The 20,880-nt window shown below is 37.1% G+C and overlaps 1 protein-coding gene across 1 annotated transcript in view; it reads left to right on the forward strand.

Annotated features, from left to right (window-relative positions):
- The window catches only part of HECW2 (HECT, C2 and WW domain containing E3 ubiquitin protein ligase 2), a 232,044-nt gene that overhangs the window by 165,132 nt on the left and 46,032 nt on the right, over positions 1-20,880 (forward strand). Inside the window, exons 17-18 of the mRNA XM_039248971.1 lie at positions 9,470-9,553; positions 14,817-14,926. Of these exons, the coding sequence (XP_039104902.1) occupies positions 9,470-9,553; positions 14,817-14,926 (194 nt within the window). The remainder of the gene's footprint in view (positions 1-9,469; positions 9,554-14,816; positions 14,927-20,880) is intronic.

Below are 20,880 nucleotides of genomic sequence, written 5' to 3' on the forward strand. Positions count from 1 at the left end.
TTTATGTCATCAAAAACCAGGTCATTGTAGTACTGGCTTTTCTCTATTAAGTCTAAAGATTGAATAAGATAGACTAAAGAACCTAGAACCCTCTTTAAAGAAGAAATATGCAAAAGAAGCAAAAATTCATAGCCAAGAATCTATCCTTGATCTGCATATTATAATGAAAATAATAAGACACTAACCTTTTTGTGTGTGGCTTGAGTAAACAAAAGTAAACAATTCAGTTTGCTGAATTGAGACTTATAAAATCCTGGACTTGGTATTCACATTTTTTCATAATAAAAACATGGTGGAACCCAAAGAGGGAATCTGATCTCCTTCACTGTCCAATCAGTATTCCCCTGCATGAACGCTCTCTTCTAAATAGCTATTCAATGCATCACACTTAAGTCCATTTTTACTTTCCTGAATACATGCTGTTCCTGTTCCTTGGCAAGTTTTTCTCTTGTGTTTTTGGCAAGAAAGATCTTTCCCTTAAAACTCAATGCAAACTACCTCTTCTTGAAGCCTTTCAGCTCCACTCTTACTTTCAAGATCTAGGCTGGTATTTCTCAACCTCAGTGTTGTAGGCATCAGTGGAGATGGTAAAAGATGTGAGTTTCTGCTGAAAATTTGACGCTCAAAGCTCATTTGGTCCATATGCCACCTTTATTGGTAGAGATATGTTTTTGTCCAGTGGTACCATCTTGGCCCACAGAAGTGATGCTCCAATACTACTCTACTTAGTTGTATCATACTGTTTTCATCAGAATCACTTGGAGAGCTTTGTAAAGTACAAAATGCCAGGTTTTCTCTCCCCTAACTCTTCTCCCTTCTCTGATTTTATACTGCCTATCCTCCTACACCCTGTCCAGAACTTTAATTCAGGAGGTCTGTGGGAGAGCGCAAGCATTTACTATCTTAAAACCTCTCCATATGATTCCAATGGCACATTCAGGTATAATAACCTCTGTTCTAGACACTAATTTGATATTTAATTATGTAGTATATCACATTGTCCTTTATACTATTTTGATTATGTGACTTTTGTGCTGTAATTGTGTGTAGCTTGAGTAAACAAAAGTAAACAATTCATTTTGCTGAATTGAGACTTATAAAATCCTGGACTTGGTATTCACATTTTTTCATAATAAAAACATGGTGGACTTTCAAGTCCTTATGCTTTATTTTTCAACTAGATTATAAGTTTCTTACAAATGTGGATCTTCCTCAACTCGTTATTTCTCCTCCTTATTGCTTAAATATCAAGAATATTACCTGGCATATAGTGAATGCATATTCACATACATACATACACAGAGATTTTTTTCATTGATTTGAAAATAAATTACCAAATATTTTTCTTATTATGTTCTTAGTCTCTCATATCCTTTACTTTATTGAGGTGTCATTGGTATACAATATTATATTAGCTTCAGAAATACAACATAATGACTTAATATTTGTATATATTTAAAATGATCACCACACTAAGCCTAGTAAGATCCATCACCACACATTGTTACAGAATTTCCTCTTATGATGAGAACTTTTAAGATCTACTTTTAACAGCTTCCCAATATACATTTTGGTATTACTAACTTTAGTTGCCATGCTGTACATTACATCCCTGTAACTTATTTATTTTATAACTGGAAGTTTGTACCTTATGACCTGCTCTGACCATTTTGCCCACCCCCCATGTCCTGTCAGTCTCTCATAGCTTTAAAGGTGTTATTGGCTTCTAGAGTTTCTAAAGGCTATATGGAGTTTCAGGTATGACTACAAATATCCTCTACAAATGGAAATCCCAGTTTCACATTAGTTAACATCTAACTCAAGTCTTAGTGCTTTTCCCAACCTGACAAGCATGCTATTCTCAATCACAAGAAAATTATAAAAATTAGATGAGCTATCATTTTGCATATTTGTGTACTATGGCATCCACTCAGTAATCCCTGGTCCACTGGAGCGTCTTGTGTAAGAAGTTCTAGTTAGCAAAATTGCAGAAATAAACTCTTCAGTTGTCTAATGAGAGATCTTAGATTCCGGACCACAAAGCAAAACAAAAAAACAAATCTCTCCTCTTGTTAACCACAAAATAAGGAGAACTCTGTTTTCTTTCTTTTCTACCATCTTAGCCTCAATGCATACACGTACTTCTAGTCAGTTTCTATTCCTGTCAAAGTACCCCCCCCCTAAAAAAAACAAGAAAGAGGAAACTCAAGGTTTCTACTTTTGCTCTGCACTCCACATTATTATTTACAGCAGTTTAACATATCTTTACATTTCCACAATCAGAGATATCAGATGATTTAATCTACCTGAACAGTGCATCTAACAACATCATTGTCTTCAGTGATTTGACAGATCTTTAAAAGACCCTAACAGGGGGAAAACTGATGGGCCCCAGTTTGCCTCTTTCCATTTTTTTGTTTTTCTTTCTGCTTTTCAGAGTCTTAAAGGTCTCTAATCTCCTAAAGATTGGTAAGGATTTTTCTTTTTTATTGACACCCAGGGTCTTCAGCGAGCCCATTCTTTTAACATAGCTCTCACATGGTAATCTAGTGAGAGAAATTATTTGATAGGTTTTGAGGTAAGTTTCCATTTTATTCCAGATGACTTATAAGTTTCTACTTACGCTTTCTAAAACTACTTACAGCATTTGACCATAAACAGCTAATGCTGTCATGACAAGTAGAAGGAAGCAGAAACGTAAATCAATGAGATAATGCTGTTCCTCTTTCACAGAATGTGTCCTGCTGCACTTTTATTTTCTGAAGTTTTTGGTAGTTAAGCATTCTGCTTATCACAACAACATAATGGGGAAGTTCATATATCTAAGAGAACATTCTGTTTTTATAGTGAAAAACTGCATTGTTAGAAGCATTCCCATAAACGAGAGGTGGGGAAACAGTTGAGGCTCTTTAATCTCTTCAATAACAGATTTATGCATGGGATAGAGCCACTGAGTAGTTGTGTGTCAAAGGTAACCGTAGGCCTTCTGTTCATATCCTGAACAAGACTACCCAATACCAGCGTCCCTCCGTGTGAATTCTTCCTCATCTGTGGCACAGCCGCTTAAAAGAAGTATCTTTTCTTATCCTCTCCATAAATATAATGAGGAAAAGTACCAGCCCCAGGGAAATTCAAATGAAGACACCTATTTACTTTGTATTTTTCTGTTTGCTTGTTATTCCTCCTAAACCACAGACTGGCCAGCAGTTTATTTTGTTTCTTTCCATGTATAACTTCCTCTTCCTTGAGACTCCACTTAGGTAACTTGGACCTTAGAAAGGCTATGGTTTTTATGCAGTGGAATGTGGTGTTAGCTTTCAACTCCTATATTTAAGTCACTGCTCCCTCTAACTTTATCTGTTATTTATCTGTCATGCAAATGTGATGCTACAAGTTGTCCTCTCCTTTTTTTTTTTTTCTTAAACCTCAGAAGAGATTTATTTCCTTAGCTAGAAAAATCAACATCCAAAAGCCAGTACTACCTCCTTCAAGGGGACACTGTCCTCCATGGATTACTATATCCTACTATGGCCTCTCAATCAAAGACCGTAATCATGCTAATAAGCTTTTTGTATGTATGGCAGTAAAATAAAAGCCAAAATAATATGTTCTAATACTGTATTTGAAGACAAATGTATTCATTTAAAAAAAGAACCTTTTAACAATATTTTATTGGTGAATATAATGAATATAAATTCAATAAAATTTTTGGTATTGGTATTTGTACAACACTACATTATGAGCAAGGATCTACATGTCATAAAGCTGAATTGAGAGTTGAGAATAATCACTCTTGTGTGGTTGTTAGGTCTAGCCAGTAAATCTACTTCCTGCTAGGTATCAGGGATAATTATTTTGGGCTCCAGGTTGATTCCATTTCTATTTGTGAGAATCATGTGACCACAGGGACCTATATTTCCAAATCTAACGGGAGGTAGAAAGAAACGTTGATCTTTGTACTGTGTGGCTCTATCTGTCAAGTCAGACCATGTTCTGCGACTGTAGTAAAGAGTATGAACAATCAATTGAATAGTCAATGCTGATTTTCCTTTCTTGGCGTTAGACCATTAGAGAAGTCATGGGATTTCTCTAAACTTGCCCTCAGGCAGTTTTTTCAAACCATGTATTTTTGAAGGTGTTACTGAACTGTATTGACAGGAACCATGTGTGTACAGAGTCTGTAGTCCAGAGAGTTTTTGTGGTTTCGAGGCATTGCTGCTTCTGATTGTTTCTGGTCACGTGCCCTTCTTTAACTTCACCAAAAATGTTGGTTGGTTTCAATGAGAGTATTTTCTGTGGGAATTCCGGTCTTGAGACTATGCTTATTGTCCTCAAATGATCTTCTGCTAGAGTTGATCTTCTGGGGTGATTCTGTGCACTTGAGGAAGTGGTTACAAAGGTCTGAATATTATGGGCATCTGAGAGGCAGCAATAGCTAGCAAATTTTTCCCGAGGCTGTCACTATATACAGTTTAGTATCTTGTTAGAAGGGTTGTAAATTTTCTTATTAAAAGATTGCCTCTTTACCTGTCTTTGGACTTCCCTCAGAGGGGTCTGTTTTAGCAAACAGTCTGATGTCAGTTTTCTGCTTCTTTTTTTCTATGCCACAACAAAAAAAAGTGGTAGTTTATTTCAGACCCTGAGTAGAGTCAGGGAAGTTTGTTAGGAGCCGACTCTGTTATAATCTTGTGCCTGGTTATATTTTACTGAGCATTCCTTATGTTCACAGCATGACGCTGGGTACTTGGGGAACATGAAAATAAAGGAGGAACAGCTTTTGCTCTGAAGAAATTCATGTTTCAGGGCGCCTGGGTGGCTAGTCAGTTAAGTGTCCAACTCTTGACTTCAGCTCAGGTCATGATCTCACTGTCATGGGACTGAGCCCCGTGCACTGACAGTGCAGAGCCTGCTCAGGGTTCTCTCTCCCTCTCCCACTGCCCCTCTCCCCCCTCCCACTCTCCCCTGCTCCTCTCTCTCTCTCTCAAAAAACCCTCATGTTTCAGAAGGAATTATGTGGTAACTGAGTGGCCCAGTGAGAAAGTTCACTGGAGGAAATGCTAGAATGTACGCTAAAGGGCACACAGAGAGAAACATACCGATGCAGAGAGGGTCAGGTAGAAAGTATTATTTGAATATCATCTTGGTCTTCATTATGAACCACTGCAGTAAAGATAGGAATTAAGAGAACTGCCACAGATTTCTTCTAACTGTGAACTGGTAAAATAACCTTGAATAAATATAGTAATATAGCTTTCAAACGTCCTTCTAATCAGAGTCATATGTATCTTTAATAATAACTTCTCAAGCTCGCTTTGTTTATTTTGGTCACTGAGTGGACTCATGGAAAATTGTGAGGAGCCCAAACTGTTATTTTCCATTCTAAAAGGAAAAAATATTGCAGATCCACAATGTTGACTTTATTTTTCATTTTAATGAAACATAAGTGTGCACAAATATAAAATATGCCTACACTTCTTACAGCTTTTATGAACTATAAAACCAAATGACATGTAAATTAAGTAAAAACTTTAAAAAGTAACATTTAATTGAATGATATTAATGTGAGATTTTGTTGTTCAGAAGCCACATCACCAATATTGAGGCAGGTCAGTAGAAAGATACATTTGTGCTTTTTGTTTCACTTGTGTTTTACTTGATTCTTTCAACATTGTATCTAATGATTCATCAAGTGCATCTATGGTAATATTGTGGCCATCATTTTTCTAAATATTTTCTAAAATTATCTACTAATCTATTCACCATTTTTATTTTTTACCTGCTAAATCATTGTTTTGATGAACAAATTCATTTAATACCCCCAATTGCAATACTAAAGAAAAAACATATTATTGAAGGCACCCTGTAATGATTCTAACACCATTTTTCTATTTGTAAACTATTGTAAAACCTGTTCTTAGAATAAACCGTGACATCTTGAATGCTTTAGTTAACATAAATACATAATTTACCTTAAAAATAAGGGGCAGCCAGGTGGCTCAGTCACTTAAGCGTCCGACTTCAGCTCAGGTCATGATCTCACCGTTTGTGAGTTCAAGCCCTACATCAGGCTCTGTGCTGACAGCTCAGAGCCTGGAGCCTACTTCGGATTCTTTGTCTCCCTCTCTCTCTGCCCCTTCCCCACTCGCACTCTGTGCCTCTCTCAAAAACACTTAAAAATTTTTTAAATCTGTTTATTTTGTTTTCTCTTTATTTAGCCTTTAGCAATTTATATATATATAAATTATATATATATAAATTATATGTACATATATATATATATACACATAACCTTGCCTCATTTCATCATTGTCATTATGCAAATTAATACTGCAAAAGAAAAGTTTTGTCTTTTTAATCAGTGAGAGAAGTGTGTGTGCGTGGTAGATGGGAACTGCTAGTACCATACTTACCATCCATCCAAGGCCCTGCCCACCTCAGGGCCTGCTCACCAGCACTTCGCAAGTTCCCCTCTGATCACATGACACCAACTGTCTTGTCAGTGCAAACAGAGGAACTGAAGTGAAGTGGCAATATTCAGTCATAAGTGTCATTCAGATTATCCAAAATATGCCTACCTAAAAAGTAGCAGTGTCGAGCATCGATGTGACAATGTAGATTTTTTTCATTCCCCCAGAACTTGAGATGATGTCTGTAGCTATCTAGTAGACAATGACACCAGTTTGAGAAAAACTGGTCTGTGGAATATTGGGCAAATACCTAATAACCAAGAAGTAGTTCCCATTTGTTTTTGTTTTCCTTAGAAAATATTGGTGACATTTTTGAGGATCTCTGCTGACCTTCTCTTCCTCAGCCTTCATCTGCTTTCTTGACATTCAATAAACCAGTGCCCTGCTTGTTTTTATGTGAAAGGACTTTATGGGATAAGAGTGGATATAAGGCCTAAACAGAATTCAGTTAAATGAGTGGAACTATTTAAATATTTTCATATAATACTAAAATTGGCTTTCTCTCTCCCAGTGCTCCATGAACTCTTTGAGAAAGGAACTAGGTCTTCTACCCTACTGGATTCCTAGTATGTGATACCATGCCCAGCACATAGTAGACATTCTAGAAAATGTTTGCTGGAAAAGTGAATGAATGTTAGTATAAGAAGGTCCTTTAGTGGTGTGGTGTGCACCAGATGACATGCCCAGTGTCTTGTTCCTGAAAGCATATGACTCCTAGCTGGTCAGTGCAATAAATTAGCTGGGCTGGTAGAAAACTAGCCTCAGCTTGCCTCTGGTATGTCCTGGTTTAAAGAATCAGACCAGTTGCCTTCACTGCTAATCGTATCTGAAAAGTGATGAAAAGTTTCCGAATTAGCGTATTTCCTCTGGTGTCTTTCCCTTTCATCACCTTGTCATCTGTGTGACTCAGGAAGGTATGATCTTTTCCTTGTTCCCAGGAAGCCACTATCCACATCACTCACCTTGCTCTGTCTAACTCCAGTTAGAGAAGCCGAGGAGAATGTGCACCCTGTTTGTTTTCTCATATTTGTTTGCCTGATCCATTGTGATGACAGGGAAAGGAGATAAACTGTGTATTTATTGGAGATAGCTTTTGATTATTCAAGATCAAAGCATATTACTGACCCTTATAAGAGTATTTCTTGGATTAAGTTATTGTTCATTTTTCTCCAAGATAGCTTTTCTCCAATTTAGCTTTTTTTAAGCCAACTTTTAGATCTCTTACCAAAAAAAAAAAAAAAAAAAATCATTTGCCAGGTAATGGGCCTTTGTTTCCGTCATGTGCTTCAATTTTTTTTTAATGTTTTATTTATTTCTGAAAGAGAGAAAGAGACAGCGTGAGCAGGGGAGGGTCAGAGAGAGAGGGATACACAGAATCTGAAGCAGGCTTCAGGCTCTGAGCTAGCTGTCAGCACAGAGCCCGACACAGGGCTCGAACTCATGAACCATGAGATCATGACCTGAGCCAAAGTCGGGCACTTAACCAACTGAGCCACCCGGGTGCCCCTCCATCATGTGCTTCAGACATGTGATTGTAACACTTGAGGGAAAATGTTCTGCTTGGTTCAAGCCTTCAAACTGCAATAACTAAGGAGAAAGCCTGGCTTTTCTCTTCTAAACAATTTCTTTACATACATGTCTAACATTCATGTCTTAGATATGTGTATGTGTAACTTCTGGCAATGAATGTCAGAAAAGAAAATTTGGAAGTACTAAAGATTAGATGCTTTGTATACTAACACATTATTTAAAATGGATATGGTCAGGGGCACCTGGGTGGCTCAGTCAGTTAAGCGTCCGACTTCGGCTCAGGTCATGATCTCACGGTTCGTGGGTTCTAACCCCACTTTGGTCTCTGTGCTGACAGCTAGCTCAGAGCCTGGAGCCTGTTTCAGATTCTGTATCTGCCTCTCTCTCTGACCCTCCCCTGCTCACGCTTTCTCTCTCTCTCTCTGTCTCTCTCCCTCTCTCTCTCTCCCTCTCTCAGAAATAAATAAAAGCATTTAAAAAAAATAAATAAAATGGATATGGTCAGAAGGAGCTGAGAATTGGAATTGGAATTTAGAAATATAAAATGCAGTGGAACTTTTTGAAAATATACAGGAAAACAAGATGATCTATAAATAGTAACTAAGTCTAAATAAATACTTATAGCAAAGATTGATACTTTATTTCATAGCATGAAAAATCAGACTATATTAGCATTAGTACTTCAAGTAAAATTGCATAGTTGTGTTTATTCCTTTGTTCCTATCAAATGAAATGCTTTTAGTACCATAGTTTATGTTCTTATTTTTTTCCTCATCTTATAAAAATTAATATGTGCTTTAAAATAGCATCAAGTAAATGATGGGAAATTTTTTATTAAAATCTTATTCATATAAAGAGTTGAAGATAGTAGCATATGGAGACTCATCAGAAAGAAAATGTGCCATTTTACATAATCTATAATAAAATAATGGCATAAATAGCTCACGTTGTCATGTTCGATATGTGTAAGTATAAGTATATGCACATTTGCAAAGGTATACGCACTGTAGTAACTAAAAGTGTTTCAGACTTTTCAGTTATGTCAAAGAGCCATATGCCTTTATATTGAATATGTAATAAATAGATACTATCTGTCTCCAAGTAAGAATGTGCTCATCACACCTAATTTAGAGGTATACCCCTGGAAAATGATGGATATCCCTACACACACACTTTTTGGAATAACAGGGAATCACCCTGTGTAGTCTAGACAGTTGCTCAGATTCAAACCCACAGCACGCTTTAACTCAAAGGCAATACGAATGAAAGCAATAAAGGAAGATTTTTCCAGCATTAGAATGTGGTGATGTTGATGCTCACGGGGTCCTCCTTGATATATACCTGTGTGTGTGTGTGTGTGTGTGTGTGTGTGTGTGTGTAGTGACTTTTATTTTTTAAATGGTACCTAAGTCACTCAGTTATGTTTCAAAAGCCTACCTTATATATTTTGAGCTGTTTCTTTGCTTGAATAGGGAGAAGATCCAATTTATCCGAACCGAAGGGACCCCAGGATTAGTGCGTCTTTCAAGTGATGCTGACCTTGTCATGTTGCTGAGGTAGGTAACAGCTTTTGAAGTAGAAAGTCTTCTGTCATCAGATATTATGGAACATTTTAGAAAATAAGATGCCAATATTTGTAGCCTAAGAATGTCACCATTATTTTCAAAGACTTGTGGAATACTCATGTTGAAAATGTAGGATGCTGGTTTAGTGATAATTCATTTCAGATTACATTTCTTATCTTGAGATCTGTTTGATATATATATTTCTTACCCTGGTGATAAATGAGGTGGTCCTGGAGAAGGGCAAGGTGAATAGAAGCCAATAGATAGAATGTCCCACCCACAGAATGGAACAGAAGGGTATGCAGGGCTTTACCCCTTTGGCATAGAAGAGAGGTTGTATTTATATTATCTTTCAGTTTTTTCCCTCAAAGTGTGCTTTGTTTCCTTTTGCTGATTTGGCATGATATTTTTAAATGATTTTGAGAGTTTAGGTTTTGGAAATTAGGTCAGAAGTTCGAAATTTGGTCGCTGGTGCTCACGGCCAACTTGATAGCCCTTCATAAAATTAACCAATTGTATTTTCTTTCCTGATGGTTAGATCAGCTTTGGTTTTAAATTTTAGAGTAGTTTAGAAGGGAAGCTGGTAAGTTTTAAAAGATTTTTTCATTTTTAATATTATCCCTCAAATGTAGAAGGCTAGAGTAAAATAATGCCTTGCTCTACCCAGTGTTGAGACACTCACCACTGTAACCTCCAAAGAAAATCATGCTGAACCAACCACACAATGTTTTATTTATCCCAAAGTACTAATGATCTCATTCATGATATTCATGATGATCTTGACCCTAACCATTTCTAACTGCCTACATGATAGTTGCCATATCTGTAAAACTGAGTCAAAAAATTATTTTCCTTAACTGGATAGTTGGAGCATAATTCAAAGAAATGTAATCATGTCCCTCAGAGACTTCACCTTACCTGATTCTTCACAAGACCCGTTGGGAGGCAGGGTCACTTCCCAGTCTGAGAGATGACTAAGCTAGTTCTGAAAACAGAATAGAGTGTGCTATCTGGGAAGACTACTGGTTAATTAATATGTGGCATGATGTTTCTACCATAGTTTGGTTGCTGATAAAATAGTTTTGTTACAAAATTCTGACTTGGATATGACTCTTTTGCTTTGTTCTAGAAATCTAAAGCTTTTAATTTAAACTAAAGAATTCTGCTTTTGGAATTAGTAGAAACAAAAATGATTACAAAACAGAAACCATGATTATTATTCACCTGTTCTTAGTTAAATAATGTTAAGATGGTATAATCCTAAATATTTTAAGTTACATTATGGCTTAGAATATTTGTGCTTTAGTAAACACTGCAGTTTGAATGAGTTTCTATGTGTTATGTGGTTGAGTTTTAAAATATTGTAAAACTGATATGTACTTATATTTTATGTATGTATGTGTGTATGTCTACATACACACATGTATATACATACATGTATAAACACATATGAAGAGTAAGGCTATACTTCCCCCATTTGGAAAATAAGCATGTTGTCTGAACTTAATGGGTCTTTGGAGAAGCATGAGAAATTCACTTATTAAACAATTGTTCTATAATTATTACACACAAATGATGTTATTCAATTTTAGACATATTTCATTTAGATGAACGAATGTAATTTATTATTTTAATAATTGTACAAATGGTGAAACAATGTTATTACATGTTCATGTTTAAGAAGTAATGTTTAATAGTTATTGAAACATTTCCCAGACATCCTCAGTTCTTTATTTTTTATTTTACTTTGGAGTTTGAGTAATTTGAATCAGTGACTATAAACTCCAGCAATGAGCTAGTTGCATATGTAGTGAAAGACTCTGTGTCTGTTTTCATACTTTGTCTATTTCTTAAAAAGGAAAAGCACTCATGGTACAAATGGACTTGATGATCCTCAAGCTGCAATGTAGAGAAGCCGTAGCTCTTAGAAATTATTCAATTCAAAATAAACCCATGTAAGATTATTTTCCAAAACACCTGTTCCAAAACTCAAGAATTTGTAAATGACCTTGCCACACTTGTTATTGATTATTCTATTTCATATTTCTTTCATTCACTCATCTCCTGTAAAAAATGTACCTCTATCAGAGTTCATATAGAAAATGATTGATAAATTTGGCTGCATTATAATTTTAAATTTTATATAATGAAGGATACCATATAGAAGACATAAAGGTAACACACTGGAAGAATATATTCACAACAGAGAAAACAAAGATATTGTGAATGCACAAAGAATGCCTTTAAATCAATTTAAAAGAAAAGAGCCCAAGAGAAAAATGGGCAAAGGGTATAAAAAGGCACATCATAAAATTGGAGTAAGACAACCAGTAAACTTATGGAAAGACACTAGCAATCATAAAATGCAATTTCCAGTAATGAAATAGTATTTCACACTATCAGATTTAAAAGAAATCAGAAAGTCGGATAATATAAGATGAGAATTAGGGACTCTACTACTGTCTAGACTTTGTACAATTTCTACAGCTTTTTCAGAGTACAATTTGACAATGTCTGTAGAGTTAAAAAGGCATATGTGTTATGACTGAGCAATTCTGTTGTTAGGTATGGACCATATTTATACTAAGAAATTCTTGCCCTCTTACAAAACAATAAACACAGGATCCTCAGTACACCATTATTGACAAAAGTACAGTGTTGAGAAAAATTAAATATTTGTTAACAGATATAGATAAAGAAATTGATTTGTTCATAGAAAGGACTCCTGCATAGCAGGTAAAAGTAATAAACTAGATACTTATGTGTCAACATAAGTTCAAGAATGTTATATACTTACATAGCACCTATATAGTTTTTTAGCAGTGCATAAGACAAAACTGCATATCATTCATCTGTGATAATATGTTATAAATATAAAACTGTGGAAAGGAGGATACCTTGTTAAAGTCCTGATAGAGGAGAACAAAAGGAACTTCACATACCCATTGTACACATACAGACATACATGCACGTGTGTGCAGATTTATAAAGATCTGTAAGTATGCATGTGTGTTTGAAGCAAAAATAATAGTGTTAACATTTGTTAATACTGGCTGGTATCTTTCAAGTGTTTTTATATTATTCTCTATCTCTTTTGTATTAAAATGTTCTAGTAAAATATTTCTCTCAATATAAAAGATATGAGAGTATTGATTATATTTAAAGGAAATGATAAATGTCATGGAGCAAAGGGACACAGGGATAGGTATCCAAGGACGTGTGCTAATTATTGCTCTTCACTTAATCTCGCTATAGGCTTACAGACTTTTGTGGTATCAACTGTTACACAAGACTTTTCCTTCAATTAATTTAAAATTCACATTATTTCAGTGGTTATTGATTTATTGCAAAAGAAAAAAGGACTGTTTCAAGGGTTAATTTGTTATTATAAATATGATTATTTCCTGCTTCTATTTCTAAACCTTTTGACTTTTATAGGTTAAAAGTGGAAAGATGGATTTAAAAAATAATATCATGTTTAAAAATTTGCTACAGCAGTCTAGCAGATGTGTGCATGGGAATGAAGAGCCAGAGCAAGAAATATCACGTTGCTATTGCATTGCTGAACCCCGGATTTCTCTACCTCAGAAGTATTGACATTTGGGGCTAGATACATCTTTGTTGCAGGGAGCTGTTCTGTGCATTGCAAGATGTTTATCTGCATCCTGGCCTCTACCCACTAGATACCAAAAGCATACCCTCTCCCAATAATGACAACCAAATATGTCCTTAGACATTGCCCAAAGTCCCCAAATGCTGTGAGAGGAAGGCAAAACTGCCTCAGTTGAGAACCAGTGCTTATAACCCTTGGGAGTCCTTTCCTTAATCTCTGTGTGATTAAACTGGTGCTACTTTATTTGCTGAATGTTTTCTGAGAACAGGTAACAGGTTTCTAGATTTGGCCAAGTTTGTGGAAAACCTGCTTCTACCTCTTAATTAAAATCACAAGTTCTTTTACTTTTATTGTTAGTTTAATTCTACTTCGTCAACTGTTTGGGAAGTGTCAAGAGCTTAGTGCAATTGGTAGTATATTTATCATAATATTTAATGAAAAGTCTGACATCCTAAGATCTCATGTCCCTGGTTAATATCTTTTAGAAGAGTTCTAGAAAGTAAAATTTCAATATGGAGACAAAAGACACTGGATTTGAATAACCTAAGATCAAAATCCTCACATTTATTTTTTTTTTAATTTTTTTAATGTTTTATTTATTTCTAGGAGAGAGAGAGACAGCGCGAGCAGGGGAGGGTCAGAGAGAGAGGGAGACACAGACTCTGAAACAGGCTCCAGGCTCTGAGCTGGCCGTCAGCACAGAGCCCGACGCGGGGCTCGAACCCACGAACCGCGAGATCATGACCCAAGCGAAAGTCGGACGATCAACCGACTAAGCCACCCAGGCGCCCCAAAATCCTCACATTTAAAATACATTGTAAAGCCAGAGTAGATGAGGGAGCTAATTATTTAGGAGGTGTTTTGTTTTATTTGGCTTTTAATTGTCCAGTTAAATCCTAAACCCTTTGCATTTTGAGACCCTATTGTATATTTCTTAGACTGAAGATAGAAAATATATTTTGAGTTTCTGTTATGAGTTCTGAGCAAACATTGTCTGTTGTGTTTGAGTCTTATTCTTAAATCTAAAAACCTAGGTACTGCGTTCAGGCAAACATGTAAATTCAGACTCACATATTAAGGTGGCAAAATAGAAGTCGTGTTGTTCTAGGGAAAGAAAAACAGTATATGATTTTACTCATATATGGAATTTAAGAAACAAAGTAGGTAAACATAGGGAGGAAGAAAGAGAGGCAAACCAGAAAACAGACTCTTAACATAGAGAACAAACTGAGGGTTGCTGCAGGGAGGTGGGGGGGAGGGGGGGATGGGCCAAACGGGTGATGGGGATTAAGGGCACTCATTATGAGGAGCACTGGGTGTTACATGTAAGTGATCAATCACTAAATTCTACACCTGAAACTAATATTACACTGTATGTTAACTAACTAGAATTTAAATAAAAACTTGAAAAAAATCTTCTTGTCCAAAGTTGTAGGAAAATAGGCAAATAATCACGGGTTTCACAGAAGTTACAACAGATGGCTGTTTGTCCCAGAAATTTCCTACAGTAGAAGGTGGACAAGTGATCCCTCAGGGATGTGACCAGACCTCAGAGTGAGAGACTGTCTTATTCATGCGGAAATGAGGCTTTTCCCCACCTGTTTGGCTAAAGTATGCATTTTGTTTCTTGTCTTTCCCCAGTTTATTTGAAGAAGAGATAATGTCTTATGTGCCTCCACATGCCTTACTTCACCCCAGCTACTGTCAGTCCCCACGTGGCTCTCCCGTGTCCTCTCCCCAGAACTCACCAGGTGAGTCCACCTACTGCTCACAGTGAGTCCTCTGAGTCCTCCGAGAAGTGTACTCTGAAGAGTACTCCTTTTCAAAGAGTAAAGGAACACTTTGGGTACATCTCTAGTAGTACAAATACGTGTTGTGTGGCACTTTGTGTGGCTTGTTTCCATGGCACTTAGTTTTGAGAGGAAGATAATGACATTCCAGAATAGGGTTATAAATGTTAGCAGTGTGATCTACTCAGATACAGGATTTACTTTGTGCCTAATATATATTGGAACATATCAGGACACAAAATGTTATGTTAGCTTTGGGATTTAAAAAGTTCCAGTTAGAAATCTTATTCTAATAAAAAAAATCTTTATTTTCAAGAAATAACATAAAATTAGTTGATAGTTTTTACTGCAGTAATCACTAACCGCATTAGATAGGAAGACTGGAGACACTTGGGTAGATAGAACATATTGACAGAGAAAATAAACTAGAGTTTGTATACATTTTTAAGTTTATTTATTTATTTTGAGAGAGAGTGCACACACAAGCTGGAGAGGGACAGAAAGAGATCATGACCTGAGCCAAGATCAGGAGTCAGAGACTTAACCGAGCCATCCAGGCGCCCCCAACAAACTGAAATTTTTAAGTTCAAATCCTTTTTTGAAAGAGATATGGTATGAATGAAGCAGTGAATGGAAGGATGGATGAATGAATAGTAGAAAATGCAGTTTAGGAGATGAGTTTTTAAAGGAAAGTAGTCATAATGTTGACAGAACATCAGCTGTATTTATTTTTGTTATAGGCCATGTATTGTTTACACTTTAATAGCTATCAGATTTAAATCTATTTTAATAGGAATACAACCTCCATATGTGTCACTTAAAGCTACTCTATGGTCTTTGATATATGACATGTTTTCACAAATCCTATGATAATGAAGCTACCGCCTAATTGAATACCACAAACAGGAAAAGGTCTATTAATTTGTTCTTTTAACACAGATTTATTGAGCATCCAACTATGATCCAAGCACAGAATTGGACTCTGGTGCTACAAAGATGAATAATACAGTCTCTGCCTTTGAAGGATTTGTGGTGGGGCAATGAGTCAACAAATGACCCTATAAAGCCCTGTGGTTAGTTCTCTAATAAAGAGAGGTATGGGAACACAGATATGGGAATGGTTTTTTCCTTCAAGACTGGGAGTGAGTATTTGGGGAAAGATGAAGACACTAGATATGGAGGGAGCCTTGAAGGATGATGAAGGCGGGCCAAAGGAAGAAAGGTGTTCTGGGTGAATGAGGAACATAAGCTGAGTCTCAGAAGCATGGTCAGAAGCATGGAAGTAGTTTAGGCCAATTAATAGATACAAGTAAGAGCAAGTTCTCAAAGCTCAGGTTGGAAAGATAGGCTAGGGCCAGTTAGCCATTGAAGGCTTACTTTGTAGTCCATTTGGAGCAACTGAAAATTTAAAAACAGAGGAATATTCTATTTTACAATGATCAGCTTGGTGGCAATATGGAGGATGGATTGGAAGACAAGAGAATGGAGGGGGCCTGCGTGGCTCAGTCGGTTAAGCATCTACCTTCGGTTCTGGTCATGATCTCGTGGCTCATGGGTTCAAGCCTCGTGTCGGGCTTTGTGCTAACAGCTCGGAGCCTGAAGCCTGCTTCAGATTCTGTGTCTCCCTCTCTCTCTGCCCCTCTCCTGCTTATGCTCTGTCTCTCTCTCTCTCTCTCTCTCTCTCTCAAAAAGAATAAATAAACATTTAAAAGAGGACAAGAGAATAGAGTCAGAGAAGCCACGTGGGAGGCTGTGGCATTAATCTGGGTGACCTGCTAAAAGGCTGGATTAGAGGTGATGGAGAAACAGAAATTAGTCAAAGGATATGTAGGAGTTAGAGACACCAGGACTTTGGATCCAGGTAGAGAAGATTCTGAAGTTTCCACCACCTAAGCTACTAGGCAGAGGGCAACACTATTGGCTAGGAAAAGAAAAAGATTAGACTGGGAGGGAGAGGTTAGATGAGTTTAGTTTTGGACATGGTTTGTTGAGGAATCTCTGAGCCATCCAATTAGAGACACCAAAGACATCTGGGGAAAAGATAATCATGGAGCTCAGGAGATGTTGGTGGCCAGGCATATAGATAATGCTGGTGGCTATTGAAGCCCAAGGCAAATTAGAAGAACTAAGGGAGGACAAGCCCATGGAAAGAAGAGAAACCAGAGGATGATAACATTGAGGAACTCCACTATTTAAGGGATGGGCTGAGATAGAGGAGCAAACGAAAGAAAGAGAGCCAATGGATTTTAGAAGATAATTAGGAAAGTCTTTTCAGTCTGGCCATGTGTAGCAACATGGATGGACCTTGAGGGTGTTATGCTGAGCGAAATAAGTCAGGCAGAGAAGAACAAATATCATATGTTTGCACGTATAGGAGGATTAGGAGGAACTTGACGGAGGAACAAGGGGGAGAAGAAGGGCGGAAATGGTGGGGGAAAGGGAGAGAGGCAAACCATGAGAGACTCTTGAATACTGACAAAAACTGAGGACTGATGGATGTTGGGGGGAGGGGGGATGGGCATGGAGGAGGACACTTGTGGGGATGAGCACTGAGTGTTATGTGGAAACTAATTTGACAATAAACTATTTGTAAAAAAAAATAATAAATAAATAAAACATTAAGTTAAAAAAAGAAAAAAACATTAAAATAAATAAAATGTAAAAAAAAAAAAAAAAAAAGGAAAGTCTTTTCAGGAAAGCCATGCTTCAAGGAGTAGAGAGTGTGGCCAAATCCTCAAAGCATTCAAGAAGGATAAGGCCTGAGAAGAGACCATTGGATTTTAAAGTCATGAAGTTATAAATGGCCTTTGCCAGAGCAGTTTCTATTACATAAGTGGTTATAAACTGCAGTGTGGCCAGTTGCAGAATGATATAGGATGTAAAGGAGAAGCCAAGAGTATAGAATATGCTTTCATGAAGTATGCGGGTAAGAAACTTAAAAGGAAAATAGGACAGTACTTAGAAGGAGAAGATGCGTTAAGAAAGAGGTTTTAAGATGGAGACGTTGAGCATGTGTGTGTGCAGAGGTCAGAAGATGTGGGTGTAAGGAAACTAGTTTGTTGGAGAGCAATCATACAAGAGACCCATGGGAAGGCCAGACACCGGAGACAAAAGTGAAGGCCAACTTTGGAACAAAGTACGGTCATCTATTTTGATGATCCAGGAAGAGACGTAAGTATATGATGCTTCAAGTAAGTTTAAAGATGTAGGGGGAAAATGGATGGAATTCAGAGCTGGCCTCAGACTTTACCAACTGTGTGTGACTTTGAACAGTTTGCTTCCTTCCCTGAGCTTGAATTTGTTTTTCTATAAAATGAGAATAGTACTCACCTCCCATGGTTACTTGGAGGAGAATACTGTGCCTGCTGCCTGCAACATAACAATCATCCAATAAATGTTAATTTATCCCCCTTTTCTTTCTTTCTGGAAATCTGATCCTGAGAAGTGTAGTTTGTCAATGTTTAAACCATTAGTAACTGGAAAATATGAATTCATTTCTCCCTGATTTGCAGAGCTGGCTGCCTAGGTATTTAATCATTCTGACTGGGCCTTATCTTAGCTAGAAATTATGATGGAGTTTAAATGGATTGTCCCTTTACCTGATGCTTTATGGTTAAAGAAATGAAGCTGAGGGGCATCTGGGTGGCTCAGTCAGTTAAGCATCTGACTCTTGATTTAGGCTCAGGTCATGATGTCACCATTGTGAGATGGAGTCCCTCATTGAGTTCTGTAGCACTGACAGTGCCTGCTTGGGATTCTCTCTCTGTCGCTCCACCACTCATGTGCACGCTCTCTCTAACTCTCTCTCTCTCCTCTCTCTCTCAAATTAAATAAATAAATATTTATAAATGGGGAAAAAAAAGAAATGAAGCTGTATGGATAACTGCTTATTTCAGTCAAGGCTCTCCTTCCCAGGGCTTTTCTGCAGCCCATCCTCTCCAGTAAAAAGGTAGATCAACAGATTCTGTCCTTTCCGAGCCCTACAAAGGTGTGTGCTCTTGGAGACTGGCTGGATATTCTTTGAGACTACATGAACATTCCACATAGTGACTAAGTTAGCTCCTTTTCATTTAACATCACAAATATATATGACTAATCCATGTTGGTAGTAAAAATGCATTCTGGAAGCACAGGGTCTAACATTTTCCAAATATATGTGGAACCCAAATATATCTTAAATTGCTAGCAGTGTTTGTGGTGTTTTTAATTTTCAGGGAGAATCATCTCCACATTTTTGACCTACTCAGTTTCAGGGGGCTTTATTTGATCTTAAAATTGGGATGAACTGTCTGATATCGATGGATGTTACTGTAACTAATTCCACATGATATTATAAGGCCAAGACTAGCTAGCCTCATTTACCCTGTGGAGGAATCTTCCAATTTTTGGAGTAAAATAGCCTCTCCTGCCACTTTCCTGAAGTTTTTTTGTGAAAAACGTTTCAAACAGATTTTTTAAGTGGTCTATTCGTCCTTCTTATGACTAGAATTTCATCTCTTTTAGTCGGATGAGGATCATATTGTGAAAATTATGACAATAATAAATCTGAATGATCTTTCAGAACGCCTTAGAGACCTGGTAAACTCTGTGCACTTTTCCTCATTTTGAGCATATTTACATGTCTTTTCAAGTGCAGAAGAGAGAGGGGCTTCGGAAACTTTGACTTGCTGCTTTTTGCAGCTGTTAGAGTGCTCACCTAAAATTTGTCAAAATTTTGGAATGTGAAGGTTTGTTTTTCTAGGACCGTTATAATGCCAATCCCGACCTTAGCCATGCCAGAAGGGAAAAGTCTTTCCAAACACTATACAGTTCATTATACCAAATATGGGACCCAGAAGTTTATTTAAGGACCTTTTGTAAGTCTACATTTCTAGGAATTTAAATGCAATAACACCTAATTTATCTAATATTATTGAAGATGTGCTCACTTATGTGAATTTTCCACATAACCAAAGCTATGACTAAATGTCAGAGAATTTGTTTAACCCACTTGCTGAAACTCTTTCATAAATGCTTTATATTTATTTCTGCTTCCCTATACCCAGTACACTGAGGATATTTCATGGTTCAGGGGCATCATCATACAGAGCTCTTATTACTTGACTAAACCGGGACCATAGACCAGTAGCAGGTCACACTCAACAGAATTAAACAAACAGACCAGAGAGCACAGAAGAGCCATGTGGTTCTTTGCTAAAGGTTGTCTTGAAAGCATGGCTTTGAGAGGGAATTATTTCTCCCCCCACACAGTGAGACCCCGTAGGGCCCTCTTTTCCCCTCTCTCTCCCTCCAAAGTCTTATCATCTTGGCTGCTATTTATCTCCTGCTCTTTTCTCTTTCTCTCTCTCTCTCCTTTCTCCCCTTTTTTCCACTCTTCCTCCATCTTGACCACAGCCTGAAGTAGCTTTATGCCTTTGAACCTTGAACATTGTGGGGGCTAAGGGCACTGAGCCCCCTGTGAAGTAAAAACTCTGCATATAACTTTTGACTTCCCCCCAAACTTAACTACTAATAGCCTACTGTTCCCAGGAAGCCTCACCCATAACATAAACAGTCGATTAACACGTAATTTGTATGTTGTATGTATTATATCCCACATTCTTACACTAAAGTACACAAGAGAAAAGAAAATGTTATTAAGAAAATCATAAGGAAGAGAAAATACTATAGTTCTATACTCTATTTGTTGAAAAAAAAATCCACATATTAGAGGATCCAGTTATTAATCTTTGTTGTTCAAGTGTCAGGTGTACTTGTTTTTAGAAGAAGTGTTCTTTCTCTTTGCTCAGCTCCACAAAGATGAGCTAGGCACCAAGTACAGATGAAGGATGGTCCTTGGCTGGGTGGAGATAGAGGGGCTGTGACTCCAGAGAATGAGGGAAAGCCAAATATGGTCTCTGTCACAATATATGGGT

Source organism: Hyaena hyaena, unplaced genomic scaffold (assembly GCF_003009895.1).
Source record: "Hyaena hyaena isolate Hyena2069 unplaced genomic scaffold, ASM300989v1 scaffold_325, whole genome shotgun sequence".
NCBI lineage: Eukaryota > Metazoa > Chordata > Mammalia > Carnivora > Hyaenidae > Hyaena > Hyaena hyaena.